The following is a 17,555-nucleotide window of genomic DNA, read 5'->3' on the forward strand; positions in this document are numbered from 1 at the left end:
TTCTACTTTTTCTGGATGAAGGGCTTCCTTCTCTCTATTTTGTAAATATAGACCTTTTGCTATTCCCAGCTCTCTCTTTCTATGGAAATGTACCTGTTGTAGCTTTTCAGCTTCCCTATTCTGTGGAAATATATCTTTTCCTGCACTGTAGCCATGTGCTTCCTCCATGGTCCCCTTAATTTCTAAAATTTCCTAAAAACTGTCTTTTTCACCCTCCAAAATTCCTGTATCAGTTAGATTAAAAATCCTAGTGATGTATACTCTCACATCAAAAGCACAGAGAGTTGAGACACACCAGATAATGGTGGGAGATAATTCTTATTACTGGGAAGGAATCAAGGTTTCAGATATAAATATCAGAACTGTGATATTAAATTAAGGAAATTCACATTTGATAAGCTATTTTTCCCCATAAATGATAAGATCAACATATATATATATATATATATATATATATATATATATATATATTAAACATCACATATTGGTTGATGAAAGAAGTGCAATACAAACACACAAAACACCATGAAAGAGCATTAGAAATATAATGTAGTGACTCATGATGAGCCCAGAAGAGATCAAAACAACTTCCCACCATACAATCCCATTTGATAATAAATCTATTATATTAAAACAAGTGCCCTTATAAAGCAATATCTAACTGATACAGTTGTGAAAGAAAAAAGCCACAAGCTAACCTGACAAGCTCAGGGAAGGCCTGCGTTGCAGTTTTGCAAACCCAGAGACCTAAGATAACCACAAAAGATGGTTTGAAAATTAAATATCTAACAGGTTATAGTAGGTAGTCATGTCCCAGATGTTTTCCCAGACAAAGATCAACTTTGATCTTTTTACTGAGCCCATTTGCTTTTTTGCCTCTAAGATAACATATCTGTGAGATGTCTGGGTAACTTGTAACTTCCCTTTTTCCGGAGCCCCTGGGGAACAACCAAATGTGGTGGGCGCCAGGACAGATGCCTCAAATTCCTTCTTTGTCATGTTAATGTTCCTGCACTCACCTGAGTACATGTCCATCATTTTACTTTTTATCCAATCCCAGGAGTTTCCCACCGATTTGCTTTCTTCCTCCTCCTTACTCCATCACCAATGAATTTCAGGTAACCCACCTATGTCCCTCCTTTGATTTCAGTGTATAAATAGAGAAATGTATCCCCGCCATTCTTCAGAGCATTATCTCAATCCGTTGAGGTTCTGCTTCCCGGCATATGTCGACAGTTTTGGCTCAAATAAACTCATAAAAAAATTCTTTACAGGTTTCAATGTTTATTTTCATTAACACAATCATAAATTGAGATTGAAACATAATAATCTCTATTTTATAAAACTGCTGTTTGAAATTCTCTGCTATTCTTAGATGGTCCCTTATTCTGTGAACTAACTCTGCTTATTAGCTTCTGTAAGCATATGCTTATTAGCTTACTTGAATAATAGGGAAGATAAACTTAGCTGTCTGATCTTGTAGGCTGGGGACTGATATTTCCATACTGTCATGCCAGGTGTTTTAGTTATCTAAATAGAACTGTGCCGTACTCAAGGCTAAGGCTTTCTGCAATATATCTACTAAACATACATGGGGCTCTTTGAAAACTTGCAAAAGTCAGGAAACTCCATATTGGGAGACAAAGGGAGTGAGAGGTGGGTATAAAGGGAAAACTTCCTCCATGTTGCGTTGCTCAGACTTCAGAAGCAGTCTGGGCCCGCTGGCGTAATAAAAGACTCCAAATCAATTGGCTCACTAAGGTGTATTCTATTAAACTCGATGATTTGCAATATGACAAGATCAAGTACAATAATATACCTCTCCCCATCCTAGTCATTTGTACAGATATTTGAAGATAGCATTCATGATTACTTTGTTAAAAGTAATTCCATTGAGGTTCACTTGCAGGTAACCAGGGAAGCTGGGAGGATATGCCCTTTTTCAAAAAAGTTGGTACCTGAACCACATGAGGAGACAGGAAATCAAACTCTCTAATTGCTTATTCTTTCATCATACCATGAATAACATTGATCTTGTTATTCACTGCCCATTTTGTGGTTATGACAAAATTTAGAAAAGAGGAGATATTTCATTTAGAGCCTTGGAGTCATATCAGTACTCAGCACTGTCAGTTTTAAAGCAGAAATAGAAAGCTAAGTCAAGAGAGAAACCATAAACATGGTAACCAATCCTTCACCTCAATGGAAGAGAAAACAACCCTTATTTTTGTCTGATATATTTCACTTAACATATTACCTTCTGGATTCATCCATGTTGTTTCGAATTTCATTCTTTTCAAGGCTGAGTAATATTCCATTGTATATATGTACCACTTCTTTATCCATTAATCTATTTCTACAAGAGAAATGTACATTTTCAAATTTTCCTCAGTCAAGGTGGGGAAACACTTGAGGATGCTAGGAAAATAAAAATTAAAAAGTGGAAAACTATCTCACAAAGCAGAAAGCTCAATCAAGGGAGTTACTGAATTGTATAGGGAATTTAAAATGAAATAAATGGAAATTCCAGGCATGAAATAGAGGGAGCAAGTGCTTTATCCAATTTGATCAACTAATAGACATTTCTGGTTCTTAAAATGTTACAGAGAACAGGAATAATCAAATAATGCCCAAGAGTTTGGAATTATACTTTATTCACTGCAGTGGGCTTAGAGAAAATGAATTCAAATTCTAAGCAAACAAAGCTACAAGCAGAACTTCCCTTTTTATTAAGGAGCCAGCACTCTGTGCACTTAGTGGTTATCTCGCTGCTGGCCTTGAAAACAACACAGTTCTATCCAATTAAAAGGTGCACCTGGCATGGCATTGAAATTATAGGCATATCTAGTCTCGGGCCTACAAGGTCAGACAGCTAAGTTTATCTTCCTCATTATTCAAGCAGGCTAGAAAGCAAAGTTATTTTTTTTAGAATAAGAGGCCATCTAAGAAAAACAGCAGATAATTCCAAACAGTAGTTTACAAAATAGGGGTTAGCCTTCTCAAATGTTTTCAGCCCTGCAGTCATGGGCACTTTTTAAGCCCCAGGATAATTGGTCTTTTTATAACTACCGCCCCAACTAATCTTTTCAGGGCCCTCTTTATGTCTTTGTTCCTGAGACTGTAGATGAAGGGGTTCAGCATGGGTGTGACCACCGTGTACATCACCGAGGCAGTTGCAATTGAGTGCGAGGTGTGGGCAGCAGCAGAGCTAAAGTACACTCCTGCACTTGTACCATAAAACAAGGAGACAATGCAGAGATGAGATGCACAGGTAGAAAATGCCTTATATTTCCCCTTAGCTGATGAGATTGCACGTATGGAGGACACTATCTTAGAGTAAGAGTAAATGATACCAGCCAGGGGACAACCACCCATCAGCCCAACTCCAAAATACATCACCATGTTATTAACAAAGGTGTCAGAACAGGCAAGTTGGACCACCTGTTTAAGTTCACAGAAAAAGTGGTGGATGTCCAAGTTTGGACAGAAAGATAGTCTCAATACCACTAAACTTTCTAACAAGGAATTCAGGATACACACGATCCAGGACACCAGAACCAGCAGTCCACAGAGCCGGGGGTTCATGATGATGCTGTAATGCAGGGGGTGACAGATGGCCACAAAGCGGTCATAGGCCATTACGGTCAAGAGGAAGACATCCAACCCTGCAAATAGTAAAAAAAAATACATCTGTGTGATACAGCCTGCATAGGTGATGGCTTTGCTCTGTGTCTGGATGTTCACCAGCATCTTTGGGACGGTGGTGGAGGTGAAGCAGATGTCTATCAAGGACAGGTTGCAGAGGAAGAAGTACATGGGAGTGTGGAGGTGGGAGTCTGAGCTGACGGCCAGGATGATGAGCAGGTTTCCCAACACAGTGACCAGGTACATGGAGAGGAAAAGCCCAAATATGAGGGGCTGCAGTGCTGGTACCAAGGGGACAGTCATCCTGGAGTAAAAAATGCTTTTGATTTTGGGGCTATACGACTTAAAAACAGAAATTGACTCTATAATCACATTGTGTTTTTTAGACTTGCTCCTTTTATTTTTTTAAAACATATTTTTATTGATTTCAGAGAGGAAGGGGGAGGGAAAGAGAGAAACATCAATGATAATATAATAGTCTTGATTGCCCGCCTCCTGCATAGCCCTGACCAGAAATTCAATGGGTCCCTCCTGGTTCAATAGGTCAACACTCAGCCACTGAGAAACACGGACAAGGCCAGACTTGTTCTTTTTCATTCTGTCCTTGAATTTCCTTTGTTTGTTTCAACTGCTCTATACAATTTAAGCTTTCTGCTGTTTGTTACATAGACAGCTTTTCTCTTTGTCTTTTTTTAATCTTCACAAAGTTTTTCCCAACATTGGTCAGAAATAGTGAGAAGTTTTCATTGACTTTATTAGAAACATTGATTTCTTAAGAATAATATCTTCTCAAATGACATATATCATTGTAAGTAATTTGTTCTTATTTTGTAGGTAAAATAGGAATAAGTGGTATTACTCATGTAGAAAAACTGCACTTGGCTACCTAATCCATTGTATAATTTCATTCCACAAAATCTGAAACCTCAGTTTTCACGAGGTGTCCCTCACTCTCTGTACTTTGGAAACTTAACGGCTTTTACTGATATTATAGATTTTATCGTTGTTCCCTATAATCTCCGTCTATTGAGAGTGATGCAATAGGATAGGAATGCCTGGCCACTGGCCTGGTTCCAACTGCTTGTTCCTCAGACCAGAGTCAAAGTCTTGGGTGGATGGACTCTTGTGTCCCTCTTTATAATTACAACAACCATCATGGAACCAGGAAAACGTAAGGTTTATTACTCACAGATCCTATACACCCAAAAACCACACAGGAAGCTGGTTGTATGCGTGTGTGTGTGTGTGTGTGTGTGTGTGTGTGTGTGTGAAAGAAAGAGAGAGAAATGCACTTGGGCTGAAGGACTCTGCATCTATTGGGGACCAAGGGAAGGATGGCTATGGTTCTGTGAGTTTGCTTTTTTAAAGTGTATCTTTATTATTAAAAATATTACAGTTATCTACCTTCCCTGCTCCTCCCATTAATCCCACTCCTGTCTCCCCTCCCTTCCCCAGGCCCACTATTATCTGTGTCCATGGGTTATTTACAGATTCATAGAAGTTCTCTGGTTAATTTATTCTTCCTCCCCTTCCCTCTGAAGATCCACAGTCTGTTATATTCTTTCATGTCTCTGGATCAATTTTGTTTGGCACTTCATTTTGTTCAAGGATTTCACATAGAAGTTGCATCATGTGATACTTGCATTTCTCTGACTGACTTACCGTATTTCACTTAGTATAATACTCTCCAGGCCCCTCCATGGTATTTCAAAGGGTAAGAGATCCTTCTTTTTCACAACTGCATAGTATTTCGTTGTGTAAATGTTCCACTGTTTTGTTTTATTTATTTTTTATCTATTCTTCAACAGATAGGCACCTGGGCTGTCTCCAGATCTTAGCTATTGTAAATAAAACTGCTATGAACATAGAGGAAAACATATTCTTTCTTTTTAAAAAATATTTTTACTGATTTCAGGGAGGATAGGAGAGGGAGAGAGAAATGGAAATATCAATGATGAGAATCATTGACTGGCTGCCTCCTGCATGCCCCCTACTGGGGATTGAGCATTTACTCAGGCATTTACCCATGACAGGAATCAAACCCAGGACCTTTCAGTCCACAGGTCAATGCTCTATTATTCACTGAGACAAACCAGCTAGGGCCATATAATCTTTCTGATTAGTGTTTCAGACATCTAAGGCTATATTCCTAGAAGTGGGATCACTGGGTCAAATGGCAGTTCCATTTTTTATTTTTTTTAGGAAACTCCACACTGTTTTCCACCTTGGCTGTACCAGTGTGCATTCCCACCATCAGTGTACTAGGGTTCCCTTTTCTCCACATCCTTATAAGCACTTATTGCTAGTTGACTCATTAGTAATAGTCATTATAGCAGGTATGAGGATGCACCTTATTGTGGTTTAATTTGCATCTCTCTGATGATTAGTAACTTTGAAGGTATTTTCATATGACTGTTGGCCATTTGTGTGTCCTTCTTTGTAGACGTGTCTATTTAGGTCTTCTGCCCATTTTCTGATTAGGCTGTTTGTCTTCCTTTTGTTGAGTTGTATGAGTACTTTATATAATTTGGGTTTGCTTTTTATTTAAAACCCAAGAGCAAAAATTAAGGCAGGGGAAGGAAAAGCAGGGTCATTCATGTGGTCAGTTGTCTAGGTTACTCAGGGTTTTCAAAAGGGGAATTTTATAACATGTTAATTCCTGTGTAAATATAACAAAAATTCTGTGTTTCTGTGTGTAATTCCAAATGAACTTTGCTCCCTAGATATATCTATGTCTAATGTGAAGTTTCTCCCTTTGTTCATTTTGAAAATATTTCTAATTAAAAATAAAATTGCATTATTAATTATTCCAAAAGCAAAATCATTAAATTTAAAATACAATGGAAACTTCATGGGTGAAGGTAAGAAGAGTGCTTGTGTAGTAGCTGTGTCATGCATCTGACAATATGATTATTTGTGATGGATATATTTGAAACAAAAGCTTAATCAGACACACTACTGTACTTTATACCTAATTTCCAGGTTTCATTGTCTTATTTAGCTGAGCATTCAGAAAAGCTGCCATAGTTTCTGGCAAAAATAGATGATTAAATATCTCTCTTCCTGTGGAGTTTACTTGGAAACATATGTGAGCAGTTCAGAGACAGGAAGAGCAGTGAGCTGGTGTATATTTGACATTCTGAGCTAAAGGTGAGATAAAACTCCTGAAGCTTTAGAATAGAGGGAGGACATTGCAGGACAAGGAGAACAGCAGATGTTCAGTAATTAGAAATTTCCCTGCCCTATATATTGGTATAGGTCATAAATGTTATCTCTGATGATAACTTTTATTATTGGCAAAACCCCAAATTTAAATTCTGTAAGGGAGAAGTAAAATATTTTCTTGGATTCCTAGGGTCTCAGTTGCCTTCAGCTCAAAAATAATCCAAGTACATGTCTTGGGGTGACTCATTTTGAACTCTTACAATAGTGACCCATTTTCATTATTTTGCATATGGTTGTCCAGTTTTCCCAACACAGTTTCTTGGAGAGACTGTCCTTTCCTCATTTCACTTGCTTGGCTCCTTTCTCCTATATTAAGGACCTTATGTGTGTGGGTTTATTTCTTGGCTCTCTATTATTTTTGTAAAAATATATCTTTATTGCTCAGATTATTACAATTGTTTCACCTTTCCCCCCATAGCTCCCTTAATTAATTTCTAAAGACCAGATGTGGATCTGTACAGTGAGAAGGAAATTCCTCTGCAAGAAGTATGGGTACCATCTCACTGCAACTCTCAGATAAACAGGCAGGTGGGAAGAGAGCATTCTGTTGGTCAGATGATGCTTCTAGGCAAAGAGATCCAGGAGCTGGCAGTTGGCAATTGGGATGAAAAATCTCAGAAATGATAGGAGTCAAAGTGATATGAATGGGGCACAAATAACATGTAATATAGATACAGGTATTGTGGTTCCTCCCATGGGGCAGTTGTTGGGAGTCTACCATCCTGGAATTCGTTGGTTTGCTATGAGCACGTTAGGGTGGTATGAACATATTGGTGTGGTAAGAGCAAGTGGTAGCCATTTTTGAATAATATTAGAGGGCTGTTTGTAAGGACAGAGAGGTCCGATTAAGGAGGCGAACAAAAGGGATTATAGGATCAATTAGTACATAGACATTTCATTAAACACAGTGAAATACCATTGAGGTATTTAATCAGAAGAAGACCACATTTTTCATTTACATCTAAGATTCAGTTCTAGTAAATATTTTTTATTGTTTAAAGTATTACAATTAGTAGTACATATGTCTCCTTCCCCCCACCCCCAATTGACCTTTCCTCAGCCTTCCCTACCCTCCAGCACATGCCCTCACCTCCCTCCTAGTGTCTTGCATACATTGGTTATGCTTATATGCATGCATACAAGTCATTTGGTTGATCTCTTCCCTCCTCCCGTTCTCTAGCCCTCCCCAGTGTCCTGTCTCTATATCTATGCTTCTCTGCCTCTGTATTTATTTTTGTTCATCAGGTTATAATGTTCATTATTATCCATAAATGAATGAGATAATGTGGTATTTTTCTTTCACTGACTGTCTTATTTCACTTAGCATAATGCTCTCCAGTTCCATCCATGCTGTTGCAAATGGTAAGAATTCCTTCTTCTTTATAGAAGCATAGTATTCCATTGTGTAAATGTACCATAGTTTTCTAATCCACTTATCTTCTGATGGGCATTTAGACTGTTTCCAAATCTTAGTTATTGTAAATTGTGCTGCTATGAACATAGGGATGCATATATCCCTTTTGATTGGTGTTTGTGTTTTCTTGGGATATATTCTTAGAAGTGGGATTACTGGTTCAAATGGAAGTCCCATTTTTAATTTTTTGAGAAAACGCTATACTGTTTGCCACAGTGGCCGCACCAGTCTGCATTCCCACCAGCAGTGAAGGAGGGTTCCTTTTCAACACATCCTCTCCATTACTTGTCATTTGTTGATTTGCTGATGATAGCCATTCTGACAAGTGTGAGGTGGAACCTCATTGTTGTTTTGATTTACATCTCTTGGATAATTAGTGACTTTGAGCATGTTTTCATATGTCTCTTGGCTTTCTGAATGTCCTCTTTAGAAAAATTCTATTTCGGTCATTTTCCCATTTTTCGGATTGAATTGTTTATCTTCCTTTTGTTAAATTGTATGAGTTCCCTGTAAATGTTGGAGATTAAACCCTTAACGTTGATATATCACTGGCAAATACTTTCTCCCATACAGTGGGGTTTCTTGTTGTTTTGTTGCTGGTTTCTTATGCAGTGCAAAAGCTTTTTATTTTGATGTAGTTTCATTTGTTTACTTTCTCCTTAGTTTCCATTGCCCTAAGAAGCTGAATTGTTAAATATATTGCTATGACAAATGTCTGCTATTTTGCTGCCTAGGGCTTCTTCTATGATTTTTATGGTTTCCCATCTTATGTTTAAGTCCTTTATTCATTTGAGTTTATTTTTGTGTATGGTGTAAGCTGGTGGTCTAGTTTCATTTTTTTTGCAAGCATCTGTTCAGTTTTTCAAACACCTTTCATTGAAGAGACTGTCTTGATTCCATTGTATGGTCTTGCCTCCTTTGTGAAATATTAATGGAGCATTATAGCTTAGGTCTATTTTTGGGATCTCTGTTCTGTTCCACTGGTTTATATGTCTGTTCTTATGCCAGTACTAGGCTGTTTTGAGAACAATGGCTTTGTAGTATAGCTTGATATCTGGTATTAGTTCAAGTACATTTTTGTGTATGGTATGATGTATGGGTAGAGGATTCCCAGTAATTCAAATAGTCCAAGTTAAAGACAAATTATCAGTAATTCTAAGGAAACCTACTTTATGCTTGTTCTCTCAATGTTAGGAATGAGACATTTCTGGCCAGGAGTAAGAAACTTGGGAACATCTATAGATTCATAATGTAAAATTCAAAAGCCAAAACAAGAAGTAAGCCACAGATTAAAACACAGCCTCTTTTCTCTCGGTATCTCCTTTGCTCTTGGCTTGTTCTAAATTCATCTGTATAGCCCTCTCCTTCCTCATCATGAACTGTCTCTCCTAGTTTTGTCCTGGTGACCCTGGGCTTCCCCTGACATCTTACCCACTGTCCAGTCTCCTTTTGCTCACTTCACTGGCACCTGCACATCGGAGGGACCTCACTCCTCATTTACTCACACATTTTACAAGCATTCACAGCCACCTTTAATTGTCTCTGCAATGGGCACGCATAATAGCCTCTCAACCCAACTGTTTCTAGAGATACTAAATGAGTCCATTCAGGAGAAGAGATAAGCACAGTTCCTGCACTTGATAAGTGCTAATATTAGTTACTATTTATATAATTTCCTGAGGCTTTCAAGCCAGACTCTTTTCTGTGTATGTTCCATTTTTATACAATTTGGAAAATAATTTTTCCTTATTATGTATTAGTTTATCGTGGAACCAGACACAAAGAGGAAGGGATAGGAAGAGAAACATCAATGAAGAGAGAGAATCATTGGTCAGCTCTCTCCCTGACACTCCCTACTGGGGATGGAGCCTGCAACCTAAACATATGTCTTGATCTAAAATCCAACCATGACTTCCTGGTTCATGAATTGATACTCAACCACTAAGCAACACTGGCCAGGCAATACACAATTTTTTGTTGTAGTTTTTAAATCTAGCCTGAGCAAAATTACCTTTCAGTTGTAATAGCCTTCCGATTTATTTAAGGTAGCCAATTTTGTCATCTGAAAATGTGATTAAATTTACTTTTACCCGATATATGAATCTATGGTTGCTTTTTCTTCTTTGGTTGCATTGTTTGAATTTCAGAACAGTAATGACATACAAGACAGTAGCAGGCATATTTGTCTTTTATATGAACTCCAAGAAGAGGTCTGAATTTGAATATTTCTCAAACATTTTCTTTGTTTGATCTGATTTTAGATGATGATCAAGGAAACTATTTTGATAGTTAAAAAATAATCTTATGCCGAAACTGGTTTGGCTCAGTGGATAGAGCGTAGGCCTGTGAACTGAAGCATCCTGGATTCGATTGTGGTCAAGGGCGTGTACCATGGTTGCGGGCACATCCCCAGTGGGAGTGTGCAGGAAGTGTCTGATCAATGATTCTCTCTCTTTGATGTTTGTAACTCTCTATCCCTCTCTCTTTCTCTCTGTAAAAAAAATCAATAAAATATATTAAAAATAATCTTACATTTTCTCAGAACTGTTTTTATATAGCATCATTTCATATTTTTTAAGATGATGCTATTTTTTGATACTTTTTCTATTAATTTATTCTAAGATAATTGATATATTCTCAGTATTAGAGGTTCGTGGCTTTCATGGGTGGACAACTTTTGTTTATAATTTAAATCAGGTAGTCTGCACTCCATACAATATCCTATAGACTTGAAGGGTGCCTTTGGAAGAGAATTGCTTGTCAGGTTATTGGAACCAAGAGCGGAATCCAAAGACAGCTCATGTCTGGTCCTCCACTCAGCTATTTCTCCTAGAGCTAAATTTTGAAGTACTTCAGGTTGACTTTAGTGGACACTGGCATAGGGAGAGTTATACTGGGAGGAAAGTCAGGATGGTGGATGGTCTGACAGTTACATCAGCCAGGGTCTGGGGAGACTGAGCAGAGCCTGCATGCTATAGATTTCTTAGATCTTCTCACTAACAGAAAGAGAGCCAGATTTAACACTTCTTTTAGTTTTACAATTTGGTATCTGATTTAGTTACTGCCCGTTTCTGAAACTACACACTTAAATCAGGGGTCAGCAAAGTACTTCCCAAAGAGCAAATCCCACCCACAGCCTGTTTTTGTAAAGAGGCTTATTATTATATAATGGTAGCCCCATAAATATATATCTACATTCTAACCCCCAGTACTTGTAAATGTGACCTTATTTGAAAAATGGCTCTTTATAGATATAATTAAGGATCTCAGGATGAAATCATCCTGGATTATCCAGTTGGACCCTAAAAGCAATGACCAGGCTCCTTATAATATTGTATATAGAGTGGAGAGGCACAGAGAAAAGAAGACCATATGTCTCCTGAGATTGGAGTGATGCAGCCACGAAGTCCAGAGATGTTTGGAGGCACTAATAGCAGGATGAGGCAAGGAGCACAGCCTCCCTTAGAGTCCCTGCAGGGAGTGCAGCCTTCCTGACATCCCGAGTTCAGATTTCTGGCATGAAGAACCTGATGAGATATAAATTCCTGTTGTTTTAAGTGACCCAAATGGGGCTTAGTTGTTACAGAACCCACAGAAAATAAATACCTACATCCAAGCCCATCCTTGTGGTTATTGCCTACAAGTGCTTTCACACTGCAATGGCAGAGTTAAGCAGCTGCAACAGAGCACTGATGGTCCAACAATAATCTTTATTTACCTCTTTAAAATATATTTGGCAATGACTGCTCTAAGTCATGATCAGGTACTGGTTTTATATTCAAAGTACTCTTTCTCATTATAAAGAAATGCTCTGAATAGCCTCGCTGCCCAGAAAAAAAAAGTACTTATGTGAGTATAAGGATGTGAATGCACTTATTCCAGATGAAAAAAATTGAATAATTGCATTTGGAGAACTTGTACAAAGGAAACAACCTCTGCAGCCAAAACAATTTACCCCTCATCAAGTGCATCTTCAGAATTGATCTCTGGTTTTCAAAGTTGAGATCGAGGGGAAGTTTCTGGGAGGTTCCTGTTTGGGATGGGTGTGGTCAGGGACATCACTGAATCTCTGGGTCAGACACTCCATGTGACTCACAGCAGCTCAGAAGCTCATGATGTTATCCTGTCCATGTGTCCTGCATGAGAGCTTACATACCCTGGGGATATGTTCATTCCAGGGTAGGTGGACCCATCAGTAGGAAGGGAATATGCATCTGGCCCCCAAGGTGAACCTATGGGGACCAAACTGGCAGAAAAGTTGCCTTTTATTTATGGCCACTTGTCTTTAAGGGAGCTGAATTGCTCAGAGAACTGAGAAACAGTAAAACCATTTATTTAATGAGGAGCTCTGAGAATTCAGCCTCAGACCTCCCTCTGAAGACTCACCTGCAGCTCCTCAGCCATGGATAAGAGCATCCTCTCTGTGCCTCTCTAAGATGTTCAACTGCTCTGGAAAACCAGAACCTGACCTGCATTTCTTGCCCTTTTCATATGAATTGTTTAGGAAGGAAGGACCGGAAGAGCCAAATCCAGTGAGTGATGCCATTTGGGGTGTCAGAGTGAGCCACTGTGGGAAAGCTTCCTGGGGAGAAGTAGAGCTTGCAATAACCTTGTCTTCTGGGGGAACAGTCAGACTGATGAAATAGTGAAAGGATCTTGCACATTTGGTGTCCTTAGCTCTGAAGGGTTTTCTTGCAACTTATTCCTTCTCAGCCCCTTTCTTCTCAGCATCTCAGAGCACAATTCCATGGCCTCTCTCTCCCCACAGCAGGAACTGACTCTCCTTTCTATCTGCTCAGTTCTCAGGATTTTGCTTCATTTCAACCTTTGCATTTCCTTTTTTTTTTGTGAAGCACTGACAGAGTGAGGCAGCCTTGCCGAGTAGAAAAGTACTGAGTTAGAGTCAGGGAGGTGTGACTTCCAGTTCACTCTCCTACAGCCAGTGCCTCATGGACCTGGGAACTCTTCTTACATTCTGTGGGCCTTTCTCTCATCAGCACAAGAGTGAGTACAAGGAGATCTCTGAGAATGCTCACTGACCAGCAGGTGTTATGCATCAAGTGCTCAGGACCAGTGCACCTGGCTCTCTGCTGGGCTCTTCACTCTTATTATTTTCCCTCATTAGCAGGAATTGGACTTTTATTTTTTAAATATACTTTATTGATTTTTTACAGAGAGGAAGAAAGAGAGATAGAGAGTTAGAAACATCGATGAGAGAGAATCATTGATCAGCTGCCTCCTGCACAACCCCCACCGGGAATGTGCCCACAACCAAGGTACATGCCCTTGACCGGAATCGAACCCGGACCTTTCAGTCCGCAGGCCGATGCTCTATCTATTGAGCCAAACCGGTTTCAGCAGGAACTGGCCTTTTAAACTGTTCTTCCATTTATTTCAATGAATTACAGATTATTTTTACTGTGTCCCAAAGCAAGACATATCTTTTACATTGTGATCCAGCATCATTTGCACATACACGCCCCCTCACCTCCTCACACACACACTAAAAAAGGGAACCATATACCCTCACTATGTATCATGCACTCTAATATTTTATTTTGTGCCTTCTTGACTCTATTTCACTTCACCATTCTGAATCCTTTTTGAGTCTTGAAATAACTAAACAAGTGTCATCTCAGGACTTTGACACTGCTACATAACTCCTACCCCAAGTAACCACATGTCACCCCCTCTGTCTTCCTTGAGATCTCTGTTCAATTGTCCCCTTGTTTGCAGGGCTTCCCAAACTCCCAGTATAAAATAGCACTCCATCCACTCTTTTTTATGCCTACTGTATTTTTTTAATTCACATGACACCATCTAACTTGGCATATGACATATTTGTTGTATATATTCTTTCACTATCATTATATTCTAGGAATTTTGTTTTTGAGCATCCTGTACACTTTCCCTAGAGGTGGGAAATGTCAATAAATATTCTCCAAGTGCATGAACGCATATCTCATGAAGACAGTGTAATGCATGACCACCTTGGGAAAAAAATTTGAGAAGGATAGAAGTTGCTAATCAGAGATGTCATTGAAGATGAGATGTACAAAAATAAATATTGTTGCTTTATTACAGAATGTAATTGTAGCATTTAAACTGTGCTTGTGATGACCTGTTGTATAAAAACTAATCATGCTGTTTTTTCTTTCCTACTAGTCACCTTCACCCCATGGGAACTGGGAATGATACTCTGATTTCAGAATTTCTTCTTCTGGGATTATCAGAGGAACCAGCACTGCAGCCCCTCATATTTGGGCTTTTCCTCTCCATGTACCTGATCACTGTGTTGGGAAACCTGCTCATCATCCTGGCTGTCAGCTCAGACTCCCACCTCCACACACCCATGTACTTCTTCCTCTCCAACCTGTCCTTGGTAGACATTGGTTTCACCTCCACCACCATCCCAAAGATGCTGTGGAACATCCAGACACAGAGCAAAGCCATCACCTATGCAGGCTGCATCACACAGATGTATTTTTTTCTATTCTTTGGAGGACTGGATGACTTCCTTCTAGCTGTGATGGCCTATGACAGGTATGTGGCCATCTGCCACCCCTTGCACTATATGGTCATCATGAACTTCCGGCTCTGTGGACTGCTAGTTCTAATGTGCTGGATAATGGGTACCCTGAATTCCTTGTTACAAAGTTTAATTGTGTTGCCATTGTCCTTCTGTATGAACTTGAAAATCCCCCACTTTTTGTGTGATGTCAAAGAGGTGGTGCAACTTGCTTGTTCTGACACCTTTCTTAATACCTTGGTGATGTATTTAGTATCTGTGCTTTTGGCTGGCGGCCCCCTCGCTGGCATCATTTACTCTTACTCTAAGATAGTGTCCTCCATACGTGCAATCCCATCAGCTCAAGGGAAGTATAAGGCATTTTCTACCTGTGCATCTCACGTTTCAGTTGTCTCCTTATTTTATGGTACAATCCTAGGAGTGTATCTCATATCTGCTGCTACCCACAGCTCACATTCAAGTGCTGCAGCCTCAGTGCTCTACACTGTGGTCACACCCATGCTGAACCCCTTCATCTACAGTCTCAGGAACAAAGACATAATGAGGGCTCTGAAAAGATTCTTTGGGATGGCAGGTACCAAGGGAACAATCATCCTGGAGTAAAAAGTGCTTTTGATTTTGGGGCTATACGACTTAAAACCAGAAATTGACTCTTCAATCACATTGTGATTTTTAGATTTGCTCCTTTTATTTTTTTAAACATATTTTTGTTGATTTCATTGAGGAAGGGAGAGGGAGAGAGAGAAACATCAATGATAAGAGTATAGTTTTGATTGCCTGCCTCCTGCATAGCCCTGACCAGAAATTCAATGGATCCCTCCTGGTTCAATAGGTCGACACTCAGCCACTGAGAAACATGGGCAAGGCCAGACTTGTTCTTTTTATTCTGACCTGTCGGTAGAATAGGAATAATTGATATTACTCATGTAGAAAAACTGCACTTGGCTACCTAATCCATTGTATAATTTCATTCCACAAAATCTGAAACCTCAGTTTTCACGAGGTGTCCCTCATTCTCCATACATTGGGACCTTAACTACTTTTCCTGATATTATAGATTTTATCGTTGTTCCCTATAATCTCCGTCTATTGAGAGTGATGCAATAGGATAGGAATGCCTGGCCACTGGCCTGGTTCCAACTGCTTGTTCCTCAGACCAGAGTCAAAGTCCTGGGTGGATGAACTCTTTATGTTCCTTCTTATAATTACAACAACCATCATGGAACCAGGAAAACGTAAGGTTCTGATGCCCAAAAGCCACACAGGAAGCTGTGTGTATGCATGAGTGTGTGTGTGTGTGTGTGTGTGTGTGTGTGTGTGTATGTGAAAGAGAGAGAAATGGACTTGGGCTGAAGGACTCTGCCTCTATTGGAGACCAAGGGAAGGATGGCTATGGTTCTGTGAGTTTGCTTTTTAAAAATGTATCTTTATTATTGAAAGTATTACAGATGTCTTCCTTCCCTACCCCTCCCATTAATCCCACTCCTCTCTCTCCTTCCCTCCCCAGGCCTTTGGCCCACTATTATCTGTGTCCATGGGTTATTCACACATTCATAGAAGTTCTTTGGTTAGGGAAGGTGGGTATGTATGGGAGGGGGGGCAATGGTAAACTATGTACACAGATAATAATTCAATAATAAAAAAAAAGTTCTTTGGTTAATTTATTCTTCCTCCCCTTCCCTCTGAAGATCCAGTTTGTTATATGCTTCCATGTCTCTGGATCTATTTTGTTTGGCACTTTGAGGATTTCACATAGAAGTTGCATCATGTGATACTTGCATTTCTCTGACTGACTTACCGTATTTCACTTAGTATAATACTCTCCAGGCCCCCTCCACGGTATTTCAAAGGGTAAGAGATCCTTCTTTTTCACAACTGCATAGTATTCTGTTGTGTAAATATACCACTGTCTTGTTTTATTTATTTTTTATCCATTCTTCAACGGATGGGCACCTGGGCTGTCTCCAGATCTTAGCTATTGTAAATAAAACTGTTATGAACATAGAGGAAAATATATTCTTTCTTTTAAAAAAATGTTTTTTATTGATTTCAGGGAGGAAGGGAGAGGGAGAGAGAAATGGAAATATCAATGATGAGAATCATTGACTGGCTGCCTCCTGCATGCTCCCTACTGGGGATTGAGCCCACAACCCAGGCATTTGTCCTTGACCAGAATCAAACCCAGGACCTTTCAGTCCACAGGCTGATGCTCTATTCACTGAGCCAAACCAGCTAGGGCCATATAATCTTTCTGATTAGTGTTTCAGACGTCTTAGGCTATATTCTTAGAAGTGGGATCACTGGGTCAAATGGCAGTTCCATTTTTTATTTTTTTGAGGAAACTCCAAACTGTTTTCCACCTTGGCTGGATCAGTGTGCATTCCCACCATCAGTGTACTAGGGTTCCCTTTTCTCCACATTCTTATAAGCACTTGTTGCTAGTTGACTCATTAGTAGTAACCATTATGGCAGGTATGAGGAGGCACCTTATTGTGGTTTAATTTGCATCTCTCTGATGATTAGTAACTTTGAAGGTATTTTTATATGACTGTTGGCTATTGTGTGTCCTTCTTTGTAGAAGTGTCTATTTAGGTCTTCTGCCCATTTTCTGATTGGGCTGTTTGTCTTGCTTTTGTTGAGTTGTATGAGTACTTTATATATTTTGGGTTTGCTTTTTATTTAAACCCAAGAGCAGAAATTAAGGCAGGGGAAGGAAAAGCAGGGTCATTCATGTGGTCAGTT

At 39.4% G+C, this 17,555-nt stretch overlaps 2 protein-coding genes across 4 annotated transcripts in view; one reads left to right on the plus strand and one right to left on the minus strand.

Moving 5' to 3' along the window:
* Positions 1–3,021: 3,021 nt before the first annotated feature.
* LOC311623644 (olfactory receptor 7A10-like) overlaps positions 3,022–17,555 on the minus strand; it is a gene marked incomplete at both ends in the record, with an annotated part of 162,645 nt that continues 148,111 nt past the window's right edge. For 2 of the 3 annotated variants that reach the window (XM_084886014.1, XM_084886016.1), the window contains one exon: positions 3,022–3,918. In XM_084886014.1, the coding sequence (XP_084742140.1) occupies positions 3,022–3,918 (897 nt within the window). The remainder of the gene's footprint in view (positions 3,919–17,555) is intronic. The other variant, XM_084886015.1, reaches the window with a different exon arrangement.
* On the plus strand, positions 14,463–15,416 carry LOC311622596 (olfactory receptor 7A10-like; the record flags this gene model as incomplete). Its single annotated transcript, XM_084883855.1, has 1 exon — positions 14,463–15,416. One exon carries the CDS (start codon positions 14,463–14,465, stop codon positions 15,414–15,416), a length of 954 nt encoding a protein of 317 aa, XP_084739981.1.

This window comes from Pipistrellus hanaki (genome assembly GCF_964339955.1).
Source record: "Pipistrellus hanaki genome assembly, chromosome: 5".
Lineage (NCBI taxonomy): Eukaryota > Metazoa > Chordata > Mammalia > Chiroptera > Vespertilionidae > Pipistrellus > Pipistrellus hanaki.